At 40.2% G+C, this 26576-nt stretch overlaps 1 protein-coding gene across 1 annotated transcript in view; it reads right to left on the bottom strand.

The window, feature by feature from the left end:
- Positions 1–26576, bottom strand: part of wdr11 (WD repeat domain 11) — a 58877-nt gene that overhangs the window by 4535 nt on the left and 27766 nt on the right. The window contains exons 12-26 of the mRNA XM_063875226.1: positions 23181–23287; positions 17397–17472; positions 14915–15023; positions 14103–14224; positions 13077–13224; positions 9919–10025; positions 9336–9450; positions 8080–8251; positions 7640–7748; positions 6222–6284; positions 5885–5950; positions 4478–4652; positions 2080–2175; positions 831–996; positions 82–179 (exon numbers count right to left, since the gene is read on the bottom strand). Coding sequence (XP_063731296.1) covers positions 82–179; positions 831–996; positions 2080–2175; positions 4478–4652; positions 5885–5950; positions 6222–6284; positions 7640–7748; positions 8080–8251; positions 9336–9450; positions 9919–10025; positions 13077–13224; positions 14103–14224; positions 14915–15023; positions 17397–17472; positions 23181–23287 — 1729 coding nt within the window. The remainder of the gene's footprint in view (positions 1–81; positions 180–830; positions 997–2079; positions 2176–4477; positions 4653–5884; positions 5951–6221; positions 6285–7639; positions 7749–8079; positions 8252–9335; positions 9451–9918; positions 10026–13076; positions 13225–14102; positions 14225–14914; positions 15024–17396; positions 17473–23180; positions 23288–26576) is intronic.

The raw sequence follows: 26576 nt of genomic DNA, 5'->3' as shown, positions 1-26576 counted from the left end.
CATCTCACACACTCTGAAACTATCCAAACATTTTACAGTGTGTGATGCTTCCTGTTGACGGACGCGGCCATGCTGAGTTACCTTAGCCAGCCAGGCGGCGCGGTTCCACTCCCCGTAGGTCTGCAAGTAGCGGCACGCATCCGCCGCCTTGTCAATCAAACACAGCAGCTGGACGCCCTCTGATAGACAGCCGAAGGGGAGAGTTAGTACATGCATGTGAAATGGAGATATAATAACCTATCTCTATGCAAGGCCCGAAACCAGTGTGATTATTTATTTACACACGGCTGGCAATAGCCGCACTCATTATGCAATATTTGGATCAAGTCGAATCCAGCATTTTATTAATATTTAACCCTTGTGACTCACTTTGAAAAAAAGTTGTTCTGATGTCCTTTGAGGACAATAATGTTGGCTGCTGAAAATGCATCTATTTGCCCTGAAGTAAAATATGAATAAAAGGCTCTATCTGGAGGGGAAAAAAACCAACTAGACAGACAACAAATAGATGAAAAGTCTGATATAACAAAATGCATGATTCGAATGTCCTCGGGATTAAAATAAGTGATTTTATGGGTCCTTAAGGGTCGGATTTGCTATACAGTTTGTAGTAGACTTATCATAAAAGCTTAAGTTAAACAACTAAAGTTAGAAAAATGTACGCCATATTTAATTAAAAAAATCTAAAAGCCCAAAACTTGGCACTAGGGTTAAGGATAAGCACTTTCAAGGCTGCAGCCACCCACACAATGAACGCAGCAGATACTCATTAAAGAAAAGAGAGGAGAAGTTTGCAATCTGTTTTCAGACATAATGTACAGCAACACTACCTGCTAGCTTGCCATTGGCGATCATGTTCGTGGCCACCAGTTTGATGGTGGACTGTGAGGGGCCTGAGGAGGTGATGGTGGTCACCAGGCAGGCTTTGAGTGAATCACAGTAGTAGCTGGAGTTGTCTGCGCTAGTCTCCAACAGTAGCTGCACCGCTCGGTCCGTCTGAGAGCCGCAACAAAGAGATGAGGATGTAATGACAGAGGCAGCATGGACAAACAGCAGCAGTAACAAGAGGAAATTATGTTCATTATCAGGGTTTCATCTGGAGGGGATGAAGGCTCAGGCTCAGGCGGGTCAGCTGAAGCTGGCCCCAGCCTGTCTTCCGATTGGAGGAGAGCACCTCCACGTACAGCCTGTTGATTGCAGCCTGTGACTAGAGCCCGAGTGGTGACATTAAGTGGGGAGGGGTGACTACAATCCCCACAGTCTGAGACACCAGGGGGGACAAAGGCAGCACTCATCTTGCCTCATTATGTTCCACAGCAGTGACATCACCTATTTACCCTTCTGGGAATCTGCTTGTATGTCCAGCTATAGAGTGGGAAAGTGTTAGTTGGTGTTTTTATATGTGAGAAACAGGATGGTATATAGTCTGGAAGCTTTATGCAAGAAAGAAGAAAAGTAACATCTCTGCCAGTTTTTCTTTTGGAAATATCAAAAGGAGGTGACAGCTCAAAGCCCTTAGAGGCAACTATTGCACATTTCCTCATCTATATTTAAAAAGACTCTTGGTTAAGCTGTTACATGCAACTCACACAAAGCTGCTCTGTTTTTCTAAAAACAATGGAGTAGTTGTATTTTTAGAGGTATTTGATCCTCGTTGGACAGCAATGCTTCAAACATGTGATGATCTTATAGAATATGATGCATTGCTGTATATAAAACCACCAACCAGTATATAAGAGGAGTTAAAAGGCAACCAACACATTAATGCAGCAGTAATACTTATCCCAAACCATCATATAAAACACTTGCAGGGAACATTTGACATAATGACATGACATAAGTAAAGTTTTGAATGCAGGATGTTTACCAGTTGATGATCTAAATACCTCTTTCTCACTTGTGATGTCATGATATGCTAGTCCCTTTGATGTCAATAAAAGAAGACGTGTTTGATCATTTCCTCAGTTATCTAAAAGCTGGGAAATGTGAGCCAAAACACTTCTATAATTGCACCCCTCTTTGATATAGTTGTTTCTGTAGCCTCCTCTTTGACAAGGTGCGACCAGTATTTGTACCTACCTGACCCAGCAGGAGGAGCTGGTCCGCACATTTCTTGGTGTGTTCATAACTGGAGCGCTTCACCTCCTGCAGATGGACCCGATCCAACTGGAACTTCTGTTTGGCGGAAAGGTGAAGACACAAGTTAGAATATTTTAACATAATGCCACCATAGATCAATAAGTGTGTGTGTGTGTGTGTGTGTGTGTGTGTGTGTGTGTGTGTGTGTGTGTGTGTGTGAGAGAGATAGAGATGTATCATTTCTGGACAGAAAAAGAGTAATGATGTGCAAAAAAAAGATATGGAGGACAATTATAGAAATACAGAGAGCACAGATGGAGAGTGCAATTAAAAAGTCTTTAAAATATTCAAGAGCTCTCCTAGTGTCCGTGGTGCCATAGCCACCCATACTTAATATCCGTGCTCCCTCCCCCCCATTATTTCATTACATGTTCCCAATTGGGAGATCAGATATTTTTTCAGAGAGCAAATGATAGGCTTGAAACATTAAAACAGCGATAGCAATTTTAAAGAATGAGTTTTATATGAGGACTAGAGGGGAAATGATTCAACAAGGGGAGTGATAACAGCATAGTAGAAAATGAGTTGCACAGGATGTGTGTGTGTGTGTGTGTGTGTGTGTGTGTGTGTGTGTGTGTGTGTGTGTGTGTGTGTGTGTGTGTGCATGTGTGTGTGTGTGCATGTGTGTGTGTGTACACCCTGTATCTTTATCCGACACAGACAGTACTTTTCTTTGCACTTAATTACGATGAATTCTTCTTATGATGAGTCACAGCCGTGGGCTTAAAATCCTTGCAGAGACACAAGATGAGTTTAGTAACTGCATGTGCTGTATTGGGGTCTGGGATATTAGTAATTACAGTCAGGCTGCTGCCACTGAAGCTGTTTTATGACAAACAGTTGCAAGAGTAGCTGCCGACTGTCTGGGCCTTTGTGATCACTCCGCGGCTGCTCATTAAAAGTTAAAACTTTTCTAAAAAACAGAACAGTGCGTAATCCATAAAATTAAGACACTCTTTTTAATAGAACATCTATCCACTAAAATTAGACAGTCCATTTATGCGTCTTTAAGCTTTAATCCTAAAAGCTACTTCACATTTTTTCTTAACTGGCTTATCGCCTTTCATCAAAAAAGGTCCAAGAATATTATGTAGCTTTGCTGCTGAAGAAATCCAGACTTAATAAATAATGTCTGTCTTCACTCGGACAGCCAGCTTTTACAAAATATTCATTGTTATTTTTAAAACCACGTCCGCAGAAGTAGCTTTGTACACAAACGCAATTCTGCGCAAAAAAACATTTAAGGAAAAACAGATGCATTTCCGACTGGAAACATGAAGGTGGACGTCTTCGTTTATTCAAATGGTTCTGTTGGTGCGATGTCGACAAGCTTAAGTAAAAAGAAAAGATCAATAGGCATCTTCTGAAAAAAAACCCCATTTCTAACACTCTCCAAAACTAGTTCAATAATTAGTGTTGGAAAAAAAGAAGAGACCTAAGGTTTTGTTTATTAAAGCGAATTGATCCGAGCGATGACACGGCAGAAACAAGAGATTTCTGTTTTTAATTCAGTGTAGCCCGGGGTGGACTACAATCATTTGAGGAATTGTTGGTGGGATTAATTTTTAATGGGGGCGAAGTGAAAGATAGGTTTGACATTAAAGGCTTAAAAGTGTGAGATACTTCCCTCAAAGAGCAGGGCTTAGTGAGACAACTGAAGAAAAACACAATGTCATTGACAATGGAATATACTTTGTGACCTGGGCTGTGTTGTCACTGTGGATGACAAGAGGCAGCATGGTAGGGGGGTTTGTTTGTGTGTGGCCTGACTTTAGGAGAGTAACTTGTCTCTGGGATGACTCCTATGGGAATTTTTAAATGTCGACTGTAGGGATCAGGTATTTGTCTCCATTGTGTCAGGGAAACAGAGACAGAAAAACCAATAACAGGCTAACCAGGTTTCAGACTCAATTTTTAAACGGCTTGCACTAGGTGTACCATACTTTTTAATTAAGGTGACACTTTTTATGAACCCGCAATAAAGCAAATGACGTGTTTGGAGGTATCATGCATTTTTAACTTCGCAACTTTGATTTCCATAATGGAGAAAAAAGTTGAAAAAAGACCTGAAAGTTCAACCAATTCTTTGTGAAATGCATCTTTTTAGCCTTACTGTATTGGCTCACTGTGGGACAGGGCAGACAGGTAGTGCTGCTTTCAGTTACGCGGATTAATTTTTCTTCACCAAAAAGTGTATCGATGGTATTTTTGATTTATTATTTGAACGTTTTAAGGTTGTGATGTGGCTTGGAGAAGAGTACTGGTCATGGTTCAACAGAAACATACATGCCTTACTTGGGATCTGATTTGGGATTCTGACACTTAATGTTTCACTGACCTGGAAGTAAGAGCTCTCACACAGGATGTCATTGCAGATGTCCAGGTGGTTCTGAGGCGGCGGCTGGGTTCCTTCACTTTGCCCATCTGGGGTGGACAGACGGGCCTGAGCGAACGACTGGATGTAGTGGGACGCCACAGTCCAGAAGTGAAGATCCGACTCGTCACCGAACAGCCTGCGGTTTACCACAACAACAGAGTGCAGGTCAGAGTCAGAACCGGCATTCTGCGAGTTTCTTCTTGTAGTTCCACACTAATGACCACGGTTCCTGCATCTTCCAGCCCACGCCTCACTCTTTCAGCACCGGTCCACCCCCTCTCCACATACTGCCTTTTCTTTTCGTCATTTACTTCTCTCAGCTTCCCTTTCAACATATCTGCCGAGGCACACAGCTGTTGCTAGGTTACCTTGCCACATTACCCATGGCATGAAAAACTTGGGCAATCAGTCAGATGTGGAGACGTAATCACGGGCTCTCAATGTGAGTGGGGGACAGTGTATTCACCGTAGGAATGGGGTCTTTGGTATCTTCTAGGTAAAACATGGCTTTAATAACATGATGCAAACAGGGCGGGGGGGGGGGGGTTGCATTTCTACTCAGACTGGCTGCTCTAGTTTTGTCAGATGCTCGAGGGAAATGAGAAGTGGAGCAGAGATGAGATCAGAGTTGCTGACACCAGCGCTCGTGTCATGCCTTTTTCAGTGTGGATACAGAAACAAGGCTGTACAGTTGCGGCAAAAAATAACTTCTGGTATTTAGGCACAAAAAATATCTTATCTTTTCTATTAAATATTCGAGATTAAAACAATTTTAACAAATAAATAATCAAGTGCAAATCTGCAATAGCTAAAACCATGTTACCTAGATTCTTAATTCCAGCCTCCTCGGGTAAAAACTGGTTCTGATAAGGGAGGAAAAAAGTATTGTGGAAAGACTTTAGCAGCTAATAAGTTCTAATCTTTTTACTTTTAGTACACAATTAACGGTAATGATGATAGGTACTGATTTCCATTTAATTACGCTCGCTTGGTTTAATTATGTCCCCGATCCCTGATTGATCAGTAGTAGCATTAATGCAAACACTGTTCGACTTTAGCTCATTATTCCACTCTCGACTGCCTAGACTTTATACAAAAAGACAGGAAGACATTAGTAAGGGGAAACATATTGAGGCAAGAAGAGGTTTTTTTGTATGTTGGTAGGAAAAATGTGTCATCAAAGAGCGTCATCCCACTTCCAGGAGAGCAGCTGTTTGTTGCTTATATAAACTATACTTAGAAGTCAGTCCCTCAGAACTTCTTTGTTTGAATATTAACACAATAGTCGCGCCGGGATTCCTCTTTGACACAGTGCTTCATGTGCAGACACCAAACAGTGTTACCTCTGCATGCTGAGTTTAAACTCACCGTGAGACCAGGAGGCAGCGCTGCAGCAGGCTGAGCTCCGGGTCTTGTAGCACGCTCTTCAGATCACTGGGGAGCCAATCAGAGGCAGACAATCAGAACACAGCGAGCGCCAATTACACTTCTCAGACACAGCGGGCCCAGTGTGGCTGTTACGGGAGATTCCCTTTTATACATCTACCCTCACACTACATGCTTTCTGGGCCTGCTGTCTAAACATTAATCTGAGCGCAAGGAGAAACTTTGTAAACGGAAACTGACATTTAGCAAACATCTGATTGTTGAATCACCACACAAAATGCTATTTTAAGCATCACCATCAGAAAGTGCAATTACTCACTTAGACATGGCGTTGAGCTGCTCCTGGATCAGGCCTTTTATCTCATCTTTCTCGTTGTAGTCTCTGAAACAGAAGGATTAAACTCAGACAAATGGCTCCTCACATGTCTCAACAAAATAAAACATAACCTGATTTTAAAGGAGTAGCTGAGAATATGGTTGTTAAGGTAAGTCAATGTGTATTGTCAGAAAATAACAAGATAAATGTGTTCCATCTGAGGTCAGGAAGCACCCTGCTTGTATAGCTGCCTGTCTGATGCCGAGGCAGCTGTGAGGGCTCAGTTAAATAGGGCATAATTACACCAGGCCACAGTTAAACAGATGCAGCCTTCTGTAAAACAGAAAAATGAATCTCTTCTATTGGCTCCCTTGTTGACAAGACTGCAATGCCTATACTTCTTTCTCAAGGTAATAAACTGAATGCTTGGATGATTAGCAGATGGTGTGATGGTATAGGAGAATACACCAAAGCTTAAGTTGTGTTACTTTAGTCATCCTAGGAGACTTCATTACTTGTAGTCCTGAATACAATTAGATTCATTAACAAACATACACATATATACACAACAAAAATAAACAAAAGAAGAATCAAATAAAAAACAACTCATTTAAAAGCTCAATTAAAAATGTGGATCTTGAATTTGCTCTTAGAAGTATAAATGTTCTGTGCTGCCCTCAGGTTCTCAGGGAGGCTGCTCCACAGTCGTAATAAAAAGACGCCTCACCGTGGGTCTTTGTTTTCACTTATAAACTACTACTAAATATAAACTCCTCAATGTGTAGAAAAGGCCTTTTAACAGTGTTTTTTTATTACATCTGCTAAAGAAAAGGTTCTGAATTCTTCCTCCACTTCTGCTTTTTATGAGCACTCTTCAAACAAATGTATTGATTTTTCTACTGTTTGTGTTGAGAGGAAGTTCAAATGCAGTTTAATTTTAAATGTGTGTAGATATAAATAAATGAAACCACTGGCCCATATCAATATGCTGCTCTGCTTTACTTAAGGAAACACTTTGATGCAGTATTTGTTTTTTATGTTACAGCTGGTGTACTCAACAGCAGTTCACAGAATGGATCGGAAAGGGGTCAGGCTTTACGTAGCTTTTATAAATGAATTAAAATGCATTAGTGGCCACTGGTATTGATGTTGAAGTCTGGCCCAAGGCATTTTGAGCAGTAAAAAAGTGCTCTGCTCCCACAGCACTGGTTATAAAAGATCTTAATCATGTCATGACTTGCATTTCTGTCTCTGGGTCATGCAGTGGGCTGTGTATTTACTTTTCCTGTGAGTTTTCTGGGCCCAGGTCTGATGAGGTGTCAAACTTAAAACTGAACCTTGTTAAACTTACCTGAGATCTTAAGAGGGGCTGATTTTAGAGTGGACATTTGTACGGTGAGTCAGTCGGAGTTGATACTTACACTTGAGTGATGTCCATGGTGAAGGTTCCTGACCAGGGCTGCAGCAGGAGGAATGTCTTGAGGGTGAGGGCAGCACGGGGCACCAGCAAGTAGGGACACCACACTGGATCTGAAAATGATTCACCACATCAGAAGGAAAACACATATTAAAAGGGGCCCCATTATGCTTTTGCGGTTTCCCTTTTCTGTAGTGCGTTGTATAGGTGTTGGTGCATGTAAATGGTCTGCAAAGGCTAAAATTCTAAAGTTCCCTCCAGAGGAAGTTTCTGTCCCAAACACTAAATGTGCATCAAAGAGCCCCTGTAATCACAAGTCATTATTTCCTGCATTGTGTAATTGGATGTATTTTTAATGAATTAATTCTTAAGCAATAAGCCTTCATCCAACTCATTTCCCCTATCAAAATTCTATGTGCACTTCTCTTTGCTCCACTGGCTCACCGGTCAGGTCCTGTTCATCCATACGGTAGCTGGCGGACTTCATGGCCATCTCCAGAACTCGGATACAGCCGTCGTCAGAGGCCAGAACAACCTTGTCTGACGTGCACCAGTCGATGTCCAGGACGCGGTAGTTCACGTTGCGTCCGATCCGCATGCTGCTCACCATTTGGACCTGCGATAGGAGGGAGAGCGTCAAAATGCTCAAACTGTCACTCAAAAGCTCATTTGAAGGCATGGGTAATAGTTCTAGGAAGATGATGGGAAATTGACTATGTTTCCGAAGAATTTCAGAGGAGAGAAAGACACCATATGGAAGGATTTTTGGATTCAACAAAAGCAGAGGATGTGTGTAACAGTAAACTAAATTTTGTTGGCGAGGCTCAGTGGACAAACAGCCTTTTTTTCGAACAAAGAGATTTTTCCTGCTCCTCCCTCCCCGCCCTGATTCTCTCCTGCTCCTCCCTCAATCTCCCCTGCTCCTCCCTCCCTCCCGCCCTCTCCATCTCTTTCCAGCCGTATTGCATACTACCCTCTTCAGCTGGATCCATCTGTTTTCTGGCTTTTACGATTGGGGAGTAAAAAATGTGTCTTATCTTACCTCCCCTACAGAAAGCACATCCCTCCACCCAGACAATAGTGCTCCAGTGAGACCCACTCCCTCCACCTCACACTGCTTAATACACTGGAGCATCTATTGGTGTCCAAATCAATCTGCTTTTCCATTTGTATACACAATGCTGTTGGCTAAGATAACAAATATCATGGTGTGGATAATAAAATAAAAAAAAGGAAATCCAGTCTGTGACATTAGATCATATGATGAACTGGAGCCCAAACTAGCCTGAGGGTTTCTTAGATGAGGTGAAATAAAGACAGTGCAAAGACTTTCTAGTTGGGGACGACTTCGGGGGAAGTTAAAGAGGACGCAAGGAAGCGTGTTGCAGACAGGCTCATCCATCCTGCTACAGTTGAGCTTATATACGCCAGAGAAAAGGCTTTAAGGGCTTGTGTATGTGTGCAGCGCATTGCAACGATTCTTTCATATATGAGTACAATTACAGTTATTACCACAGCGTTAGTTTGAGAGAGCACATTAGTGGAATAAACTGCGTTGTGCTTCAGTGATTATAGTGCTATGCAAACACATTTTTCTGCCACAGATAATCTGTTTAAATGTTTGATATAATCCTATTAACTTGTGTTATTCAGTGCAGTCAGGTGGTGAATTCTGGGAGTTTTTAGATTTGTAGCCTCACCTCTTTGGTATCCCAGACCTCTGCTCCATCTGTGTACATCACCAGCAGCTTCTGGTTGCCCTTCCCCGGGGCGAAGCGGATCTTCTTCACCCAGCCACGATGGGTTGGTATTCCCCTGAAAGCATCAACAACTCAGGCATTGATTTTATCATTTAATTCCTGCACAAAATGTATTTTCTTCCTCTAGGGTTAAAAAAAAAAATAGTATAGACAGTTGATTCATGAATATTCTGGGCAAGTTTACTTTGGTCTTGATTCAAAATCCAATAAATATATAAAAAGTAAAACAAAGCCCAAAGAGTCAAGTAAGAAACAAATTAATTGGGATAATCTGTGTCTCTTATGTGCCTTTGTTATCTGAGAAACACTTTGGAAAGAAACTCTAACTTTTTATTTGTCTGTGAAAGCACGTAAAAAAAAATGCAGTCTACCATTGCAGAAATGAATATTACAACACCTTTGTAAAACAAAACAACCTAGTGCAAATAAATGTATTGGAAAATCGTAGGTAGTGATGCAATATACTGTAGGTACAATGTTATATGTGTCTTAAAACTTGAGCATAAAATCCTAAAGTTTATACCTGGACAAACGAGCTTTGAGGTCCCAGAAGTTGAGATTGCCGTCCACATCCCCGAGGACCAGGGTGTCGCCTTTCCAAGCAATGCAGGCGATACTGCCCATACTGCCCTGTAACACAGAAGGGGTACACATATAAAGTTGGAGAGGACAAAGTAGGAAAGGGTTTTTAACCCAGCTAAAGGTCATGTGTTTAATTATGTCTAATTATGTAAACTTTAAATAAATTATTTAAAAACCATCATTGCAATATAATACCATCTCCTCAACTTTGAAAATCTCATTCTGTTTCAAATTCAACAGGTATTTAAGATCATTAACAATGCTACATGACCTAAACACACATTTAAACATCCCACTGAGGCGCACTGCTTTTGCACACACCGCTTTCGCATACAGCCATCACCCCATGGTGCAAAAAAATGGATACTGAGCAATCAGTCTTGCCAACATTAATTTGACTATAATAGTCTTAACATTATACTTGTGCTGTTGATTGTGCTGGTATTTATATTTTATATATTTGTGTTTTGATCTGTCAGTGTGACACTAAGAAATGCTGTTAATGTTTGTTGATTGTAATATGTGTACCAGCCCAGGGACTTTTACCTATAATCCAGCATCCAGCATATTGTCTCTCCTTGAGATTAATGTATTTCTATGCATGGCCTTTGTTCAATAAAGACATAATAATACAAATCTATTCAAACTAAGAGTTTTGACAGCATGGCTGGATGGTGAGCATCTTTTCTGTCTGGATTATTTTCTATTATATAAAGAAACCAAATAATATAGCAGGAATAACAGGAATTACTATCTACTTGCGGTTACTGTAATACCCTACTAAGACAACCTGGGAAAAAAATCCATGTCCATAATCATCTCCACATGATGAGTCAAGGACATAAAAAAAACAAATGCTTTTAACAGGGCTTCTCTTTCAGAGAGTCGACAAATAGGTTGTTTAAAACGTGCAATACCAACAGCTTTAAAAAGGCCTTTTCCTTTGACTATAAGACCACGATACTCTCTAGACAAGTGCTAAACAAGCACGACATCTGAGTTTAAGTAAGGCTGCACCACAAGACAGAGTGCTGATGTGAAGGCATTTAGTGTCAGCCCTGTTTCAGTGTGTACTCTGGTGGATAATAGGACAAAACTTTCTTGGAGAGAATCTGTGAGTTTCCTGACAGACATGAAGATCTTCTATCATTCTGAAAGGACTATAAACCTTGGGCTATGCAAATCTGTGAGCGATGAATCTGCAGCTGTCATGACAAATACGGCTTTAAAAATCCTCCAGGTAAACCTCCAGTGTCTGTCTGTGCAGTGTGTGAAGGCAAGGCCGAACACAGGCTGTCTAACAATCTAATCTGCTGCTCCGGAATTGACATGAGAACTTTGATTTAGCATAGTGGCTTTTGTTTAGAAATATTGTATGCAGCAAGATTAATTTTTCCATCTTGAATACAAAAATACATAAAGAATGTTTGTGATAAGGCATGAAATAGCCCTTTGTATTTTGGCAGCAGATGTGGGCAATCAAGGAAGAACAATAGAAGGCTCTGCTGCTTTACATCATGACTCAGCTTGAGAACATCACATTACAGGCAGCCCAAAAAGTTCCTGAAAACAAAGACAAACAATAGCTTAAATGTTATGTTGCCCTGGGGAAAATGGGTGCTTGGGCAACTTAACACCTTTCCTTAAACAATTATAAAAAGGCACCTCATTTGGCAACATTGCCAAATGTTGCCTCCGCAGGCTGCGGAAGTTCAACATGGACTCCAGGATACTCTGCAACTTCTACAGGTGCACCATCGAGAGTATCCTGACTGGCTGCATCACCGCCTGGTATGGCAGTTGCACCGCCCTCAACCGTAAGACTCTACAGAGGGTGGTGAAAACTGCTCAGCACATCACCAGGACGGAGCTGCCATCCATGGAGGACCTCTACACCCAGCGGTGTAGGAAGAAGGCCGGTAGGATATTAAAGGACCCCCATCACCCCAGCAACAATCTGTTCTGTCTGCTGCCGTCTGGCAGACGGTACCGCAGCATCCGGACCAAGACCACCAGACTCAGAGACAGTTTTATACCACAGGCTATAAGACTGCTGAACTCCTGCGCTCTGTGAATGTCTACTCACATCTGTTTATAGTACACACATATATATATATATATATATGTGTGTGTACTATAAACAGATATGTATGGCAGATGATACACATCTGCCATACATATCTGTTTATAGTACACATATCTATATATTATACATATCTGCCATATACATCTGCTATACATAATATATGCATCTGTCCATACCTCCTCATTCAACAGTGTAAAGTATTTAAATACTCTCAATGTATTCCACATATGTATATATTTCACATCCTTAAATCTTTATTGTTGTTATTGTAAATATTCTTCTCTCTTTTTGCACTATTTTATTTATCTTATTTGCACCATGTATGTGGAGTTGTTGGAGGAGCACGCGACATAAGATTTTCATTGCCAACATATACGCTGTATCTGCTGTGCATATGACAAATAAAACCTTGAAACCTTGAAAACTTGCTACTTGTAAAGTAATCAAAAATAAATCCTGTGTTCAGTAACAGCTTGTGTCTGTTTACCAGCTGGGTGGTTTGGCTGTCACAGCAAATGAATAGCTTTAGATGCCATTCAGGTAAATAAATACACTAACATTTTCTTTCTTTTCTCCTGAGTCTGAATCACGCTCTGAAACCCACGGAGAGAACATGTACAAAACAATATTTGGGACAACGTGACACACTGATGACACACGCGTTCAGTTAATCTAGTAAAAACGTAGAGCTGTAGAAGCTGTTGCACATGAGGATGCATGTATACATGTATACATGTATATCATCCCCCCAACACAAGATCCACAAACTGAACCTGAAGGACACAGAATATGGAGGAGTTATTGCTTTTACTCCATAGGGGAGGAAATGGTGCATTGTGTGTTGAAGGTAAACAGGAAAAAGAAAGGACGGGTTTACATCTTTGTGTACAGTAAGGATTAGCAAAACCATGAGGAATAGTCTTGTGCGGGGATCAGTGAGGATGACCTTGAAGAAGTCCAGGAGGATATGAAGCTAAAGGAGACATAAACGGACACCCGTTCTCCACACTCACATCAGGGGGAATTCGTGCACCATCCTTGACTGTGTTGCCCTCGACGGTGATGTGGTAGACCTGCCCGTCTGTGTCCGTGAACACAAAGTGCTCCCTGGCTGAGATGGCTTGACTGGTCTCTGACTTGCTCTCTGCGTCCTGCAGGAGACTGTGGAGGAGAAACATGACAGTGGTAATGCCTTGCCAAAATATTTCACATTGGAAAGTGTAAGAAATCTTCTAGGCCAGGGATTTCAAACCAAGGACAGTCAGGGGGAAATGAAAGGATTGTTTAAAAGCTGAAGTCATTTCAATAAAAGATGATGTGATTTTATTTAAATTGAATTCCCTTAAACATAATGTGTTCTGATTTAAAAACTAGTAAGCAAGCGACATTGTCTGAACAAAAAGCTAAAAGTAAGGAATAACTGTATGAAATAGATTGTAAATAGTAGCTCTATAGATTCATTATTAAAATGCAAAGCTAAACGTGATTGGTACATTGGGAAAAAGCCATAATAAATGGTTAAACCATAGTTACAAAAGCCAAGAGAATGAACATTGAGAACATTGCATGATATAATGGCCAGCAGTTCACAAAGCTAGCTAGAAGTAACGGATAAATGTACTAATTGGACCAACTGACCACAACATTGACAGTTAAACATATTTTCTCAATACTATGTACTTTTGTTTAATAATTACAGTTAAATAACATACAGTTTCAAATCAATGAACGAGTTTGTCGCATGACTGGTGGCCTATGGTTGCTTGAGTTAATCTCAGATGAGTGGGGATGGCTCTGATGTAAGCATCATTTTTCTGCATGGAAAATGTTAATCGATAAGAAAGTAGTTTTGAAGTAAGAAGGATTCATTGTTTAGTAAAATAACAAAAAACTACTTTCATGATTTGCTGTCTGCCACAGTCTTTCTTATATCATATTTCAATTCCTCACACACCGTTGAAGCTCTGACTCTGCCTGAGGGCTTTTCTATCCTGGCAAAAGACTTCATAAAACAAAATTGTGAGATCTATAACGCCAACCTTATGACTGAAGATTCCACGCTACTCTGCTCGGCGTCTGACACGGTCTGCCGAGCCATGGCTTCCCTCGCTGCCATCTGCTTCTTCTTCAGGCTCTTCAGGTTGTGGGACGGGGACCACTCCTAATTAGACACATAGGGTTGCAGTTACAGAAACAGACCTAGACCCAAACTCATTTCTGGACTAACAACAGACAAAAAGCAGACATACACAGACTGGAGGTAAGGAGGGGTGATTTGCATTCAGTGGAGATGTTCACATAAATGAAGCTTGGGCCTGCAGGAGAGCAGCCTTCCTGTCTAACTGCTGGAGCACTGTGGATTCAGTCTGCTTGACTCGAGGTTGTAATCAATATGGAAATGAGACAGCAATACGAGTCTGGGGGAGGCCAGCATGTATTATTAAGGTTATTGGCGTTTTTTATTCGCACTGTGGAGGATTTTACTGCTCCACTGTAAAGTTTGTCCAGCATAACTCTTCTTTTATGAGCATTTCTCTGGCCTAATGAAGCCGCTGGCTCTTTGCTGAGCTTGGGAAAAATGTTCAGACTAATCTTTCAAATGGCCCACTCCACAGCATGAGGGTATTATAACAAAGGAAAGAGTCAACAACGGGGGTTAAGACAGCACCTGCAGTGTGTTTCTTAAAGTCAATATTCTAACCTGAGGTATGCAGGGGTACTTTTAAATACCTAAATATGTTTTATTTTTGTTTTATAACTCAGTTTAATTGTTACATTATTGTCTTGCCTTTTACTAGCAACTCAAAATGGATGAATGACACAAGCTTTTCATTAGTATGTAGGATTGTACCAGTGCAGTAACAGTGGGGAAGTTCTTTGCCATCTCCCGGAGAAGCGTCCCTGTCCTGGTGTCCCACAGCTCCAGCGGTTTGTCTCTGAACACAACCACCAGGTACTGCCTGAGGACAAACATCACACACACATTCAATCTCAAAACATACACTGCCAAAGACCCCACTATAGGGTTAATTAGGCTTTTAAAGGGTGATTTGTATATTGAAAAGGGCTCTTGAATTAATCGGGTGACTTGGACATCTTAAAGAGTACATATCATGCTCATTTTCAGGTTCATATTAGTATTTATGTGCCTTTAATGTGACATGTTTTCATATTTTAATGTTCAAAAAGCTCTTTATTTTTCTCCTACTGCTTGTGCTGCAGAACACTTTTCACCCTCTGTCTGAAACTAGAGCCCAGTCTGCTCTAATTTGTCAGCTGGCCTGCTCTGTTGTGATTGGTCAATCGCTTAGATATGTCCCGGCCCTTGGAATATCACACACAATGTTTTTGAGAACTTGCCAATAGAAGCGTGAGTGTTAAATAGTGATACCATTATGTTAAAGAAGTAAACAAAGAGTCCAATGGAGGCGTTTCAGGTAGGGGGGAGTGTGTGGGAGAGAAACTATCTGAGGAAATGTTGGGATTTTAGCCTTTGAAGACCATATACATGCACAAAACCTATAACACACTAGAAAGGGAAAACCCCAAAAAGCACGATAGGGCCACTTTAATGTTGGTGGATGACTCCACATAAGTTAATAATGTGTCATATTGCCAACAACTACATTGATAGAATTAGTTTTAAAAAAATCTGAAATGTCTTTACTGTATATAGAGTGCAATACGTTTTAGATACTTTTTCAACTTTATCTCAACGCGGAAATGCAACAATGATGAGTTTTCAAAACCATTTTTGCTATGTGTCCAACTTTTAAACCGCTTACTATCCTGGATAAAGATCTGGCCAAGAAACAAGCTCCGCTTCTTGAAACACTTCAAATAAGAAGCTCAGAATTCAACAGTGCGAAAACACTGCAGCTATGGGCAGCTTCTCAGTAAGCTACCATGTATGAAAGCATGTTAACCTCTCTGTAACTCCATCCCCTGGCCTACGCTATTATAAGATTGTGATCGGTAGAGGCCTGGTTGAACAGAAAAAGATAGAACCGATACAAAGACGGGTATGATGCACTGCCCTGTAATTACATCTTTTTCAACTTTATATGGTTTCAATACCCAATTTGCTTTGTTCAGGCACCACTTCTGCTGAATGACAGGAGGCGAGGGACAACTTGTTAAACAAACATTGATTATATTTTTAAGGTAAAAAAAGAGAATATACGTTATAAGGCCCATTACTCATTAAAACTCCCAAATCATTCAACATAAACTTCAACTGGTATAAGTACTAAAACTTCTATTTAGCATTTAGCTAAAATGCTAATCTGTTGTAAGAGTAGCTTAAAGGGGCCCTATTACTCTTTTTGGGGTTTTCCCCTTCCCCTGTTCTATAGGTTTGTGTGCATGTAAATGCAAATCTCATCGTTCCCTCTCTCCCACACAGAGAGTGTGTGTAACGGGGCGCCTTTGTTTACTTCTGTGACAACACTTGGGCTTCTGTTGGCTAGTGCTCCAACGTTATATACGTGATAGGCTAAGGGGTGGGACATCGCTAAGCAGTTGACAAATCACAACAAGGCTGGGTGGAAAGAGGTGCTGCAGCTCAGGCAGTATGAGAAAAATAAAGAACGTTTTAACTGACACACTAATGTACGTTACACGGCAATAATTACCTACAGTTTATTAACATTACTAATATATTACATTATATTACAGCTTGGATCATACAAGATCAAGTGAGGCTTTTGCAGCAACAGCCTTGAATGTATTGAAATGAGAAGCAATTTGTTTAAAGCTTCAATATTTCATTGTTCTATCTGTATAGGAAATGTATTACTTGCATTTGTGAAGCAGATTCTAAATGATACAATATACTACAATATGTTCATGGCCATGACCTAGTACATTGTATCCATCACCTCCATAGCAAAGAAATGAAGGCAGGGTTGCTCTTCTTAGCAAAAGAGCAAAAATGCAATAGCTGCCTGAGGCAGAATATTCAAAGGTGTCCATTTCAGTATAACACATTATACACCTAATATGCAATTGATACACAAGGCTAAGCAAGGTTGATTTGCATTGTCAAATAGTGATATCTAGTGATATTCAGGGATACAATTTTGGTTATTAAACACCTCGGAAAAAATGCAAGCGAGAGCATCACACCTTTTAAAAATATGATATGTTAACAGAGAAAAAGATAAAAAGACGGAAAGGGGAAACATTGATCCGAGGTTATTGCAAGTAAGGTGAAGGAGTATGTGGGTGTACATTTAATATATGTAAATGCACAGTTACTGTTTGTGTCTCGGGTAAAAGCATTAGAAACGGTGATGCTTGTATCTGGTTGGAGAGGAGAGCCTTTGACTTACTTGAGGTGAGACACTTTAATCATCTCAATGGGTGGCTCGTCGTTTCCTCGCTCGCCTCTGAATGCAAAGCATCTGCCTGGAAATCACAACAAACAGAGAGAGGGAGAGGGGGGTTTATGAAAGAAAGCAGGACACGGTATCTTTCCTCACACCTGTGAAGAGACTGATTGATCTCATTTGCATTTAGTGGCAGGGAGTCCAGGTTTCATCTTTTTCGCCGGAGCGGAAAGAGCACACTGCCGACAACTTATTCTCACCAGCTGCTTTAATCCCTGCTTTACATTTACGCAAACTCGCCACCCACCCGAGCTGACATTATACAGGGCATCAAGGTGCCCCTTTAAACAAAACAAGAATAACCTTCAGAAGATCTTATTTGCCAAAGGAAGTGATGACCAGATTTTGGCTGAGGACACTCAGGAAGTTGGCCTGTTTAAAATGTACGGAGCTGTCTTGGGGGTAGAGGGTGGGGGGTGACCTCTAGCAGTTTCATCAGGACTGCAGTAGGTGCGTTCCAGAAGTTAAGTAAATCACAAGGCATATGGTGTAGAGGAAAATTGGGAGACTTAATGGGTGCACTCGAGGCTAATGCTTTTCTTTTGTTATCAAAGTGTTAACACTCTTTAGTCTACACTTTTTAAAAACGTGTGTCAAATGTGCATTTTAAAAACACACAAACAGACAAGTTTCATCACATTTATTTGGGTCGGCTGTGTGCAATGGGAAGAGGCATGGTTTGCAATCAAATTTGTATTTATATAAAGCAGAAACACAGAACAACATGGTACAAAACGAATAATTAATTCATTATTTTTTTCCTAGTTGTGATTTATTTTTCTGCATTTTGGTATATTAACACTTTACTGTTGATCATTATGACTTCTGTTATTTTATTTACATTTAACTACTTTTAACAGCCTTTTTGTCAACTGCCCACACAGTAAATCAGTTTGAGGGCGAGTTTGATTTGTTCAAAGGGTGCTATATAAATAAAGTTTGATTGATTCCTTTACTCAATGCAGATGATTACTGGAAAGAGGTTTTAAAGAGCTGAGCTGAGCTGATGATCATGTAGTACAAATAATGTGTAATTATCACTGCTACACATCATAAATATTTGATGTTTGTGAGGCAATGAAAACAGAGTTCACTACACTTTCTCAATACCAGCCTTCCCCCGAGTTAATACAGCATACGGTACATCTTTTCTTAGATAACAAAGAAAGACTAGCGGCTATCATTTCTGCAGAGAGCAGGTATCAGCACAATTTAGTAAGACGAGTGAAGAAGATGAGTTTCCATCCCGGAGTGGGAAATCTTATCACAAAATGCTGTAAAGGGCACAAGTTGTCAGCATCGGTGGATTACACTATCAGCTGAAGCACAGAGGATTTAAGTATTGAAGTCCCTCGCTACCTCACAGTTCTAGTTAAGGACTTGTTCATGTAAAAATATATCTTACCTTACCTGAATAAATGAGAAACGGAAACTATATTCTGTAATTTGCCTGCAGACAACTGAATGTAGTCTAGGTGTAGCAGCAATTGAAATGCTGGATAGTTGAATTGCCATGTATACATATCACATAAGAACATTCAATGAAATAAATCTGCAACCTAAATAAGTAGGCTGAAAACCTAAATCCAGGCTGAAAACATTTCTTTTTGCCGCTGCTTTTAATTTAACTATTCTTATCCAACATTGCACTAAGTTTTATTCATGTATTATTTACCTGTGTTATTCATGTATTATTGATCTGTTTTATTCTGTTTTTAAATGCCATTGTATAATGTGTTTCTGCATTATTCCTTAATGCTCTCCTAAATGATTTCCTAGGTAAAAGAAAGGGTTTTTACTTCTAAGTAGAGAAGATTTTGCAACGTGTAAATACTGCCAGACATCTTATGAGCAGTGGTGGAAGATATATTGAGATCCTTTACGTAAGTAAAGGTCAAATGAATATAGTCTTGCATGTGTGCACTCATAACTGTGAGTGTATTTGTAACTTTATAACAAAAAAGTGGAAAACTGAATCAATAAAGGTTCATCTTCTACTCCATTACAAGTAAAAGTCCTAATTAGAAAAAATTAACTAAATAGAAGTACAGAAGTATTATCGGTAAAATGTACTCAGTATTCTGTGGGAAAATGTTGTAACACATTTTATTGTTATATTGTTATAGAATTGTATTGTTTCATTTTTATCAATAAAAAATACATCTATCTTTGAATACTGTGCATAAATACAATTACAGTACGACATCATACACTATAATGTGTTTTTACATGTAACTATGACTGTTGAATAACTGTAATGGAGTAAAAGTGCAAAATCTGCCTCCAAAAATTATTCAGTAAAAGTATATGTAGCATGATTTTAAAATTCTCAAGTAAACTACAAGTCTTCAAAACTGTTCTTCGGTTAAATACTTGAGTACATGCTTATGAGCTCCTGAAAGGCGGATTTGCTTCCCTGCTAGGCTAAACAGGTCCCAGACAAATGGTATTAAACACACAGATTGATGTAGTACTGATCTTTTTCATTTAAAAAAAAAAGAAAAGCTGAGCAAGATGGCGCCGAGGATGGCTGCCGTGTCTCGAGCTCCTCAACAACTCCACATACCGGAGCCCCTCAGGGTTGTGTGCTCAGCCCTCTCCTCTACTCCCTGTTCACGCACGACTGCGTGGCCACACACAGCTCCAACACCATCATCAAGTTTGCTGACGACACGACCGTCATCGGCCTGATCACAGACGGCGACGAGACGGCGTACAGAGAGGAGGTCAGAGCCCTGACATCTTGGTGCCAGGACAACAACCTCCATTTCAACGTCAGCAAAACAAAGGAGCTGATTGTGGACTATAGGAAGAGGCAGAGAGAGGCACACACACCCATCACCATCGACGGGACTCCTGTGGAGAGAGTCAGCAGCTTCAGGTTCCTCGGGGTAAACATCAGTGAGGACCTGACATGGACACATCACACCAGGGTCATATCCAAGACGGCTCGACAGCGGCTCTTCTTCCTCCGCAGGCTGCGGAAGTTCAACATGGACTCCAGGATACTCTGCAACTTCTACAGGTGCACCATCGAGAGTATCCTGACTGGCTGCATCACCGCCTGGTATGGCAGTTGCACCGCCCTCAACCGTAAGACTCTACAGAGGGTGGTGAAAACTGCTCAGCACATCACCAGGACGGAGCTGCCATCCATGGAGGACCTCTACACCCAGCGGTGTAGGAAGAAGGCCGGTAGGATATTAAAGGACCCCCATCACCCCAGCAACAATCTGTTCTGTCTGCTGCCGTCTGGCAGACGGTACCGCAGCATCCGGACCAAGACCACCAGACTCAGAGACAGTTTTATACCACAGGCTATAAGACTACTGAACTCCTGCGCTGTGTGAATGTCTACTCACATCTTTTTATAGTACACACATACATATATATATATATATATATATATATTATACACATCTGCCATACATATCTGTTTATAGTACACATATCTATATATTATACATATCTGCCATATACATCTGCTATACATAATATATGCATCTGTCCATACCTCCTCATTCCACAGAGTAAAGTATTTAAATACTCTCAATGTATTCCACATATGTATATATTTCACATCCTCAAATCTTTCTTGTTGTTATTGTAAATATTCTTCTCTTTTTGCACTATTTTATTTATCTTATTTGCACCATGTATGTTGAGTTGTTGGAGGAGCATGGGACATAAGATTTTCATTGCCAACATATACGCTGTATCTGCTGTGCATATGACCAATAAAACCTTGAAACCTTGAAACCTTCTCTGTAAATATGACCGCAATAAAAAGCATTTTTCCAAAAAGGAAGACGCAAACACAGAGTCTATGAGCACTAACAGCAGACACATGTTCAGTTAAGACACCTTAGAGGACTTCAGGCTCCTTAAAGAATTTAAGCTTCCACGAAAAAAGGACATACAGTACATAATGTTAATGTGTGTTGGAACGTGTGTAAGCCTGTAACCAAAGCTAATGCAGTGGATTGTTAACTTTGATGACTCAGGTGCTTTAGAGAAAGTCATTAAAGAAGTGATTTACCCTCATCATCGTTCTCAATGAACTGGGGATTAAGGCTATGTTAACCAAACATTATAGTGACCATATTTTTAGTGACAACGCAAAGTTCTGCAGGCATTAAAAGAATAGTTACGATTGTTTAAAGTTGAGTTGAATGAGGTGCTTATCCATTGTATTTTCTACAGTAGGCAATGGGCACAAAAGCAATATCAGTGAAAGTGCATATGCTATATTTGGAATATTTTAACTGCTTTATTGATGCACGGGCGAACCCATAGCCTACGAGGTTTGAGCAGGTGGGTCAAAAACTGACAAAGCTGGGTTCTAAGGAAGTTATTAATAATTTAAAGCAACACTTGGTGCAATAGTTCACCTTCCTACCCTCTTTCTCTTTTAAAAACACACACTGCAAGCTGTGGCACCCAAAGCTGCTTATCTCGGTCCTTGTCTCATACCTCATTCCTGACAATTGTGATGCAAGTCTGTGAGGTTAAATGACTTTTTTTATCAATGGAGGCTGGTAGCTTTGAAAAAGACCTTCAGTTCCCAGAAAAAAAAGGGACGGTATAGTGGTGAAACAATTCTGTTGATACTGTAAACATATACCGGTATTGATTTTTCACTGCAACCCGTTCACAGAACTAGATTGCTCGGGTTCCGTGCCAATACTCTAGTCTGTTTCTCCAAATAGGGGTTGCATCGACCACCATCTACTTAAGGTCATACACTGACTGTGTATATGTACCTCATACATCCTATTACCTGAAATACCCCTGTACATATGAAGCAGACACGTGAAGTGCTCATCAATTATTCGTATTCAAACTATATTTATTGATTCTCACATTATATTGAGCACACATTTTTTCACGACTAAAACCATCTCTTTCTGACTATCCATTTCTCCTCCCTCAGGTTAATTTCTCACCCTTTCCACCCCCTGGAGGAGGTTAAAAAACACTTGGTCATTTCTAGCGCCGTAATTCTATAGAGCCTGGGGATCAAATTTGCTCTGCAGGCACTCATGATAGGGTCTCATTTTCAGAGCTTGGCACCTTGGTGGTTCCCTAACATTGTTTAGTTTGGAACTAATTTGGAGGTAAATGTCCCCTGGAGAACAACAAGAAGGTTCTCTTAGAAAAAACACATTTAAAGTGAAAGACTGAAGTGTCTTTTGTCTTTGTTGTTGAAGCTGCAGGGAGCGTGAGGAAAACAGAAGACTCCTCCAGAGTTTTTGTGTCTTTGCCCTGCCAGTATCAAAGGTTACCTCTGGATCACAAGTCGTGGCTGCGCCTGTTGCTGTGGTCCTGCCTGACGCTCACGACAGTATTATTTTTTGGAGGCACTTGGAATATTTTTAACATCCTACTGGATCCATCTTATATGAAATACAGCCATGTTACATTTATACATTTTATACAATCTATACGCACAATTTATATTGCACATCTGCCCACTTGGGAGAGAGATCCCATTCTTTGTGGCTCTCCCCAAGGATTTTCCATTTTCTTCATAAATTGTGTACATAGAGGAGTTTTTCACACTGTTGTACACACAACGCCCCCTGAGAGAAATGTATAATTTGTAATATTGTGGTATTTACATACAATTTGATTGAGTGATCACCATCAAAGGGAAATATGAAAGTGGAGGTTGGTAGCCCTACCAACGGATACAGGTGATAAGTTACGTGTGTTTGTGTCTCTTACCCGTAAGCAAGTCCACATGCTGCAGTTCATTGCGCACCATGCCCATGTTGTTCTGTGCAGAAGTAGCAAAAGATAGGAAGCTGGTAAGACTCACCCACTCAATTCCCCTGTGGAGTAAGCACACACACACAGGTTTTAGTAAAGAGAATAATATTTCTATCTAATACTTGCAAGTGTACCTGTCAAATATTCCTATGCTGCATCCTCGCAGGCAGAGAGGTAAATGAGACACCTAAAACTTCTAGAAATTCCATCGGTAAGGTGTAGCACAGAAAGTCATGCCAGCAAGTGTGAGATATGAATATTTCTGAGAACGGGGCACAGCTCAGGGAGCACAAAATCCACGGTAATGAGATGGTAAATAGCCACATGATTAATTAGTCGATTCCCCCACTAAACGTAAATGAGATGCTAAGCAGGAAGGGCTCGTTTGGCATGGCTTTGCCAGGGCAAGGGCTGCCGGGCTCATTTCCATAAAGCACCTCTGCTCTCCACCACAGAAAAAACACAGTTTTGATCTTAATCTTGGACATGGAAATAACAGTAATGCTCAACCAGAGCCTGTACAGGAAGAGAGAAAATCTAATAGTGAGGTTTGCAAGAGAAAGCCCTGATCTGATGCCATTCCTGCAACGGGAATGCCTAGTCTAATAGGTTCATGTATGATTGCAGAATCCATTTCCTAATAATATTTTTTCACACGTGCATTCATTTTGACGATAGACCTTAACAATGAATATGAGTGGTGTTAAATAGCACATGCAGGATGTGAGCAGAAGGTACAGTGGCTTTGAGTGGAAGATGAAGCGACATGTGTTGAGTGTCAGGACTGTAGAACACATTCTCATTGACAACTGACACCAGAAACATTGCAACTCTCTCCTTAAATTTCCACACTCACTTTAATCCACAAATAGCAGCCAGAGGGTAGCTACACACTAACAAGAAACTTGTGCTTTTCTTGCACAGCTCATTAAAGTTTGTTGGAGTTTTGAATTTGTGGAACTTCTCTCATTAAAGGCTGGCTCTGCTTGAACAGATAGCGTTAGCTCCCGATCAATCTTTTAAGAGCATTAATTGATTCAATCTTGTGCTTAATTAATCCTGGTAAAATAGTTTTGCTGCTCATTAGAGAATACCAATGTAATGAAGTGAAGCCAGCTCTTTGTGGATGGTTGGCTGTTGATTGTGGGGAACTCAGAAGGTGGTGCGGGATACAGGCTTTGTCGCTTTTCATTGTGACTTGCATCGCACCCCATAATTAACAAATATCCGCTGTAAAGCAAGTTTAATGTTAAGCTTTCTTTTTTCCTCATTAAAATGAATAGCCTTAACTCTTACTTGATATTAACTTTGTGTGCTAAATGAGTAAGCATGGTATGGTTGCATTGGTGTAAGTGGTGTTGTGTAGGCTCAATCAATTAAAAAAACTGATTGATCCACTATTTTAGAAAACACTAACAAAATGAAATTCACTGGTGGATTTCTCTTTTTCTGGGAAAATATATAGACATTCAGAAAGAGACTGAATACCATGTAACCTTGGATTTCCCTGCAATCACTGTGGTAAGCATTGAACTAAGTTGCACGTATTTGACTAGATCAAAGGAACATTGCGACAATAGTGAGTGAGTAAAGCACAGTATAGTGCGTCAAAATCACTGGTTTGAGAACTACTGGTATGTCTTGGCTGTATTACAGTATTATTAATTGAAAATAATTTTATGGTTTTGCCAATAGAAGTATGAAGGAAGTAAAATCCATCAATCATCAAGGGATTGGGGCAGTCTCAGGGCTTTAAACGAAAAACACGTTCAAAAAACCCATAACATCAACACAAGTGTACCAGATGTGGTAACAATTATTTTCAGGTTTTAGGACTCATGACTGCACCACTCAATTTATCCTCTCAGGCAACAGAGATGGTTGCAATAGTTCACTAATGTAATCATTACTGCAAACTTCAGTTCAGCAGATTATAGTCTTGTAAATAAGCCGGCAACAATGGTCACATTTCTTTACAATCGGACTCTAACCATTGTCCTATGGTGATTTAAATAGGAATGTCTCTTCTACTCTCATTCTACTTCTATGCTGGCAACTCTTCTACCATTCGTTTTTGGAAAATGAAGAAGAAACACAATATTCTCAAATCGCAATCATTGTTGGCCAGCTGGCATCAAGGACAACAAGGGAAACAAATACTTAGAAATGAATAGTCGACTGAGCATAGGGTATCTGCGCTGAAGGTCATGGCGTTGAGGCGTGACATGACACATTAAAACAGGTATTTAACAGAATATAGAGTACCTTTTTTTAAACATTAAACCTGTTGTTCAAGAGGTCTTTACTTAATAGCTCTTAATTGTGGTCATGTCATTGGCTCACGGAAATGATCATCAGATACCTTCCACTCCTGCTTTTACTTTCTATTTTTAAAGGTTTTGTTGTGAAATGGAAAAGAAAGTTTCCTAATATAAAAATCTGCTTCTTCCTGAAGGCGCCTTTTAAGTATTATTGACTGGATCATTAGTTAGCTTCCAGGACTTTAGGGAATCCTGTAATGTTCAGAAGTTAAAGTCATGTTATTCCAAAAACAATGGGAAATTATTGTATATGCTTCATGCATTTCACCCAGAAATCTAAAGAACTTTCTCCCAGCGGATACTTTGACTTGTTGCTGGAAAAACCCAGTTGTAACAAATAACATTAAAGATGGCTATGTTCAAGTTAACCAGTATAAACCAAACAGAGCTCTGCATTAATCCTAAGTCAACATTTCTCCAGGGAAAAGTTGTATACTGGCATTGGTATATAAGATCTAGGAGTAACGCCGTTGTTCTTTGGTAAGAATCAGCAACACGCGTTTCAAATAGAACGAGAATTCCCTGTGATGGTATTGTTGTTACTGTTAGGGTTAGGGTTAGATAGATACAACACTAACTCACTTATTTAGTCACATTAGCTGCTTTAAGTATATTGCAACATTGGAAATCACCAATTTAACACACCTTTTCATTCTGTCTACCCCAAGTTAAACACAGACACAGAAGCACATACACTGGGCAGGGTACAGTACATTACATGCCCCATTTCTTCAAGTACAACTATAAGCTTCTTCTACGTTCCACACACTTCAGGAAAAAACTCACCATGCAGTTATTTGTTGGAATAAACATACAGAGGCATTGTTTATTTTTCCGCTCATTGAGAGTGTGTAGCTAAAAATAATAAGATCTGGGTAGATAACATATTTTATGGCACCAGGTGGCATCTGTGCTTATGGCCCCCATGACTTAATTTGCATAAAAAAGCAGTATGACCAGCATCTTGGCATGATTTTGCATGTTTTACCTTAATTTTCTTTGTAAAGTTCATTATACAATATGCATATAA

This window comes from Eleginops maclovinus, chromosome 22 (assembly GCF_036324505.1).
Source record: "Eleginops maclovinus isolate JMC-PN-2008 ecotype Puerto Natales chromosome 22, JC_Emac_rtc_rv5, whole genome shotgun sequence".
Classification (NCBI taxonomy): Eukaryota; Metazoa; Chordata; class Actinopteri; order Perciformes; family Eleginopidae; genus Eleginops; species Eleginops maclovinus.
This window is presented reverse-complemented; position numbering and strand designations above follow the sequence as displayed.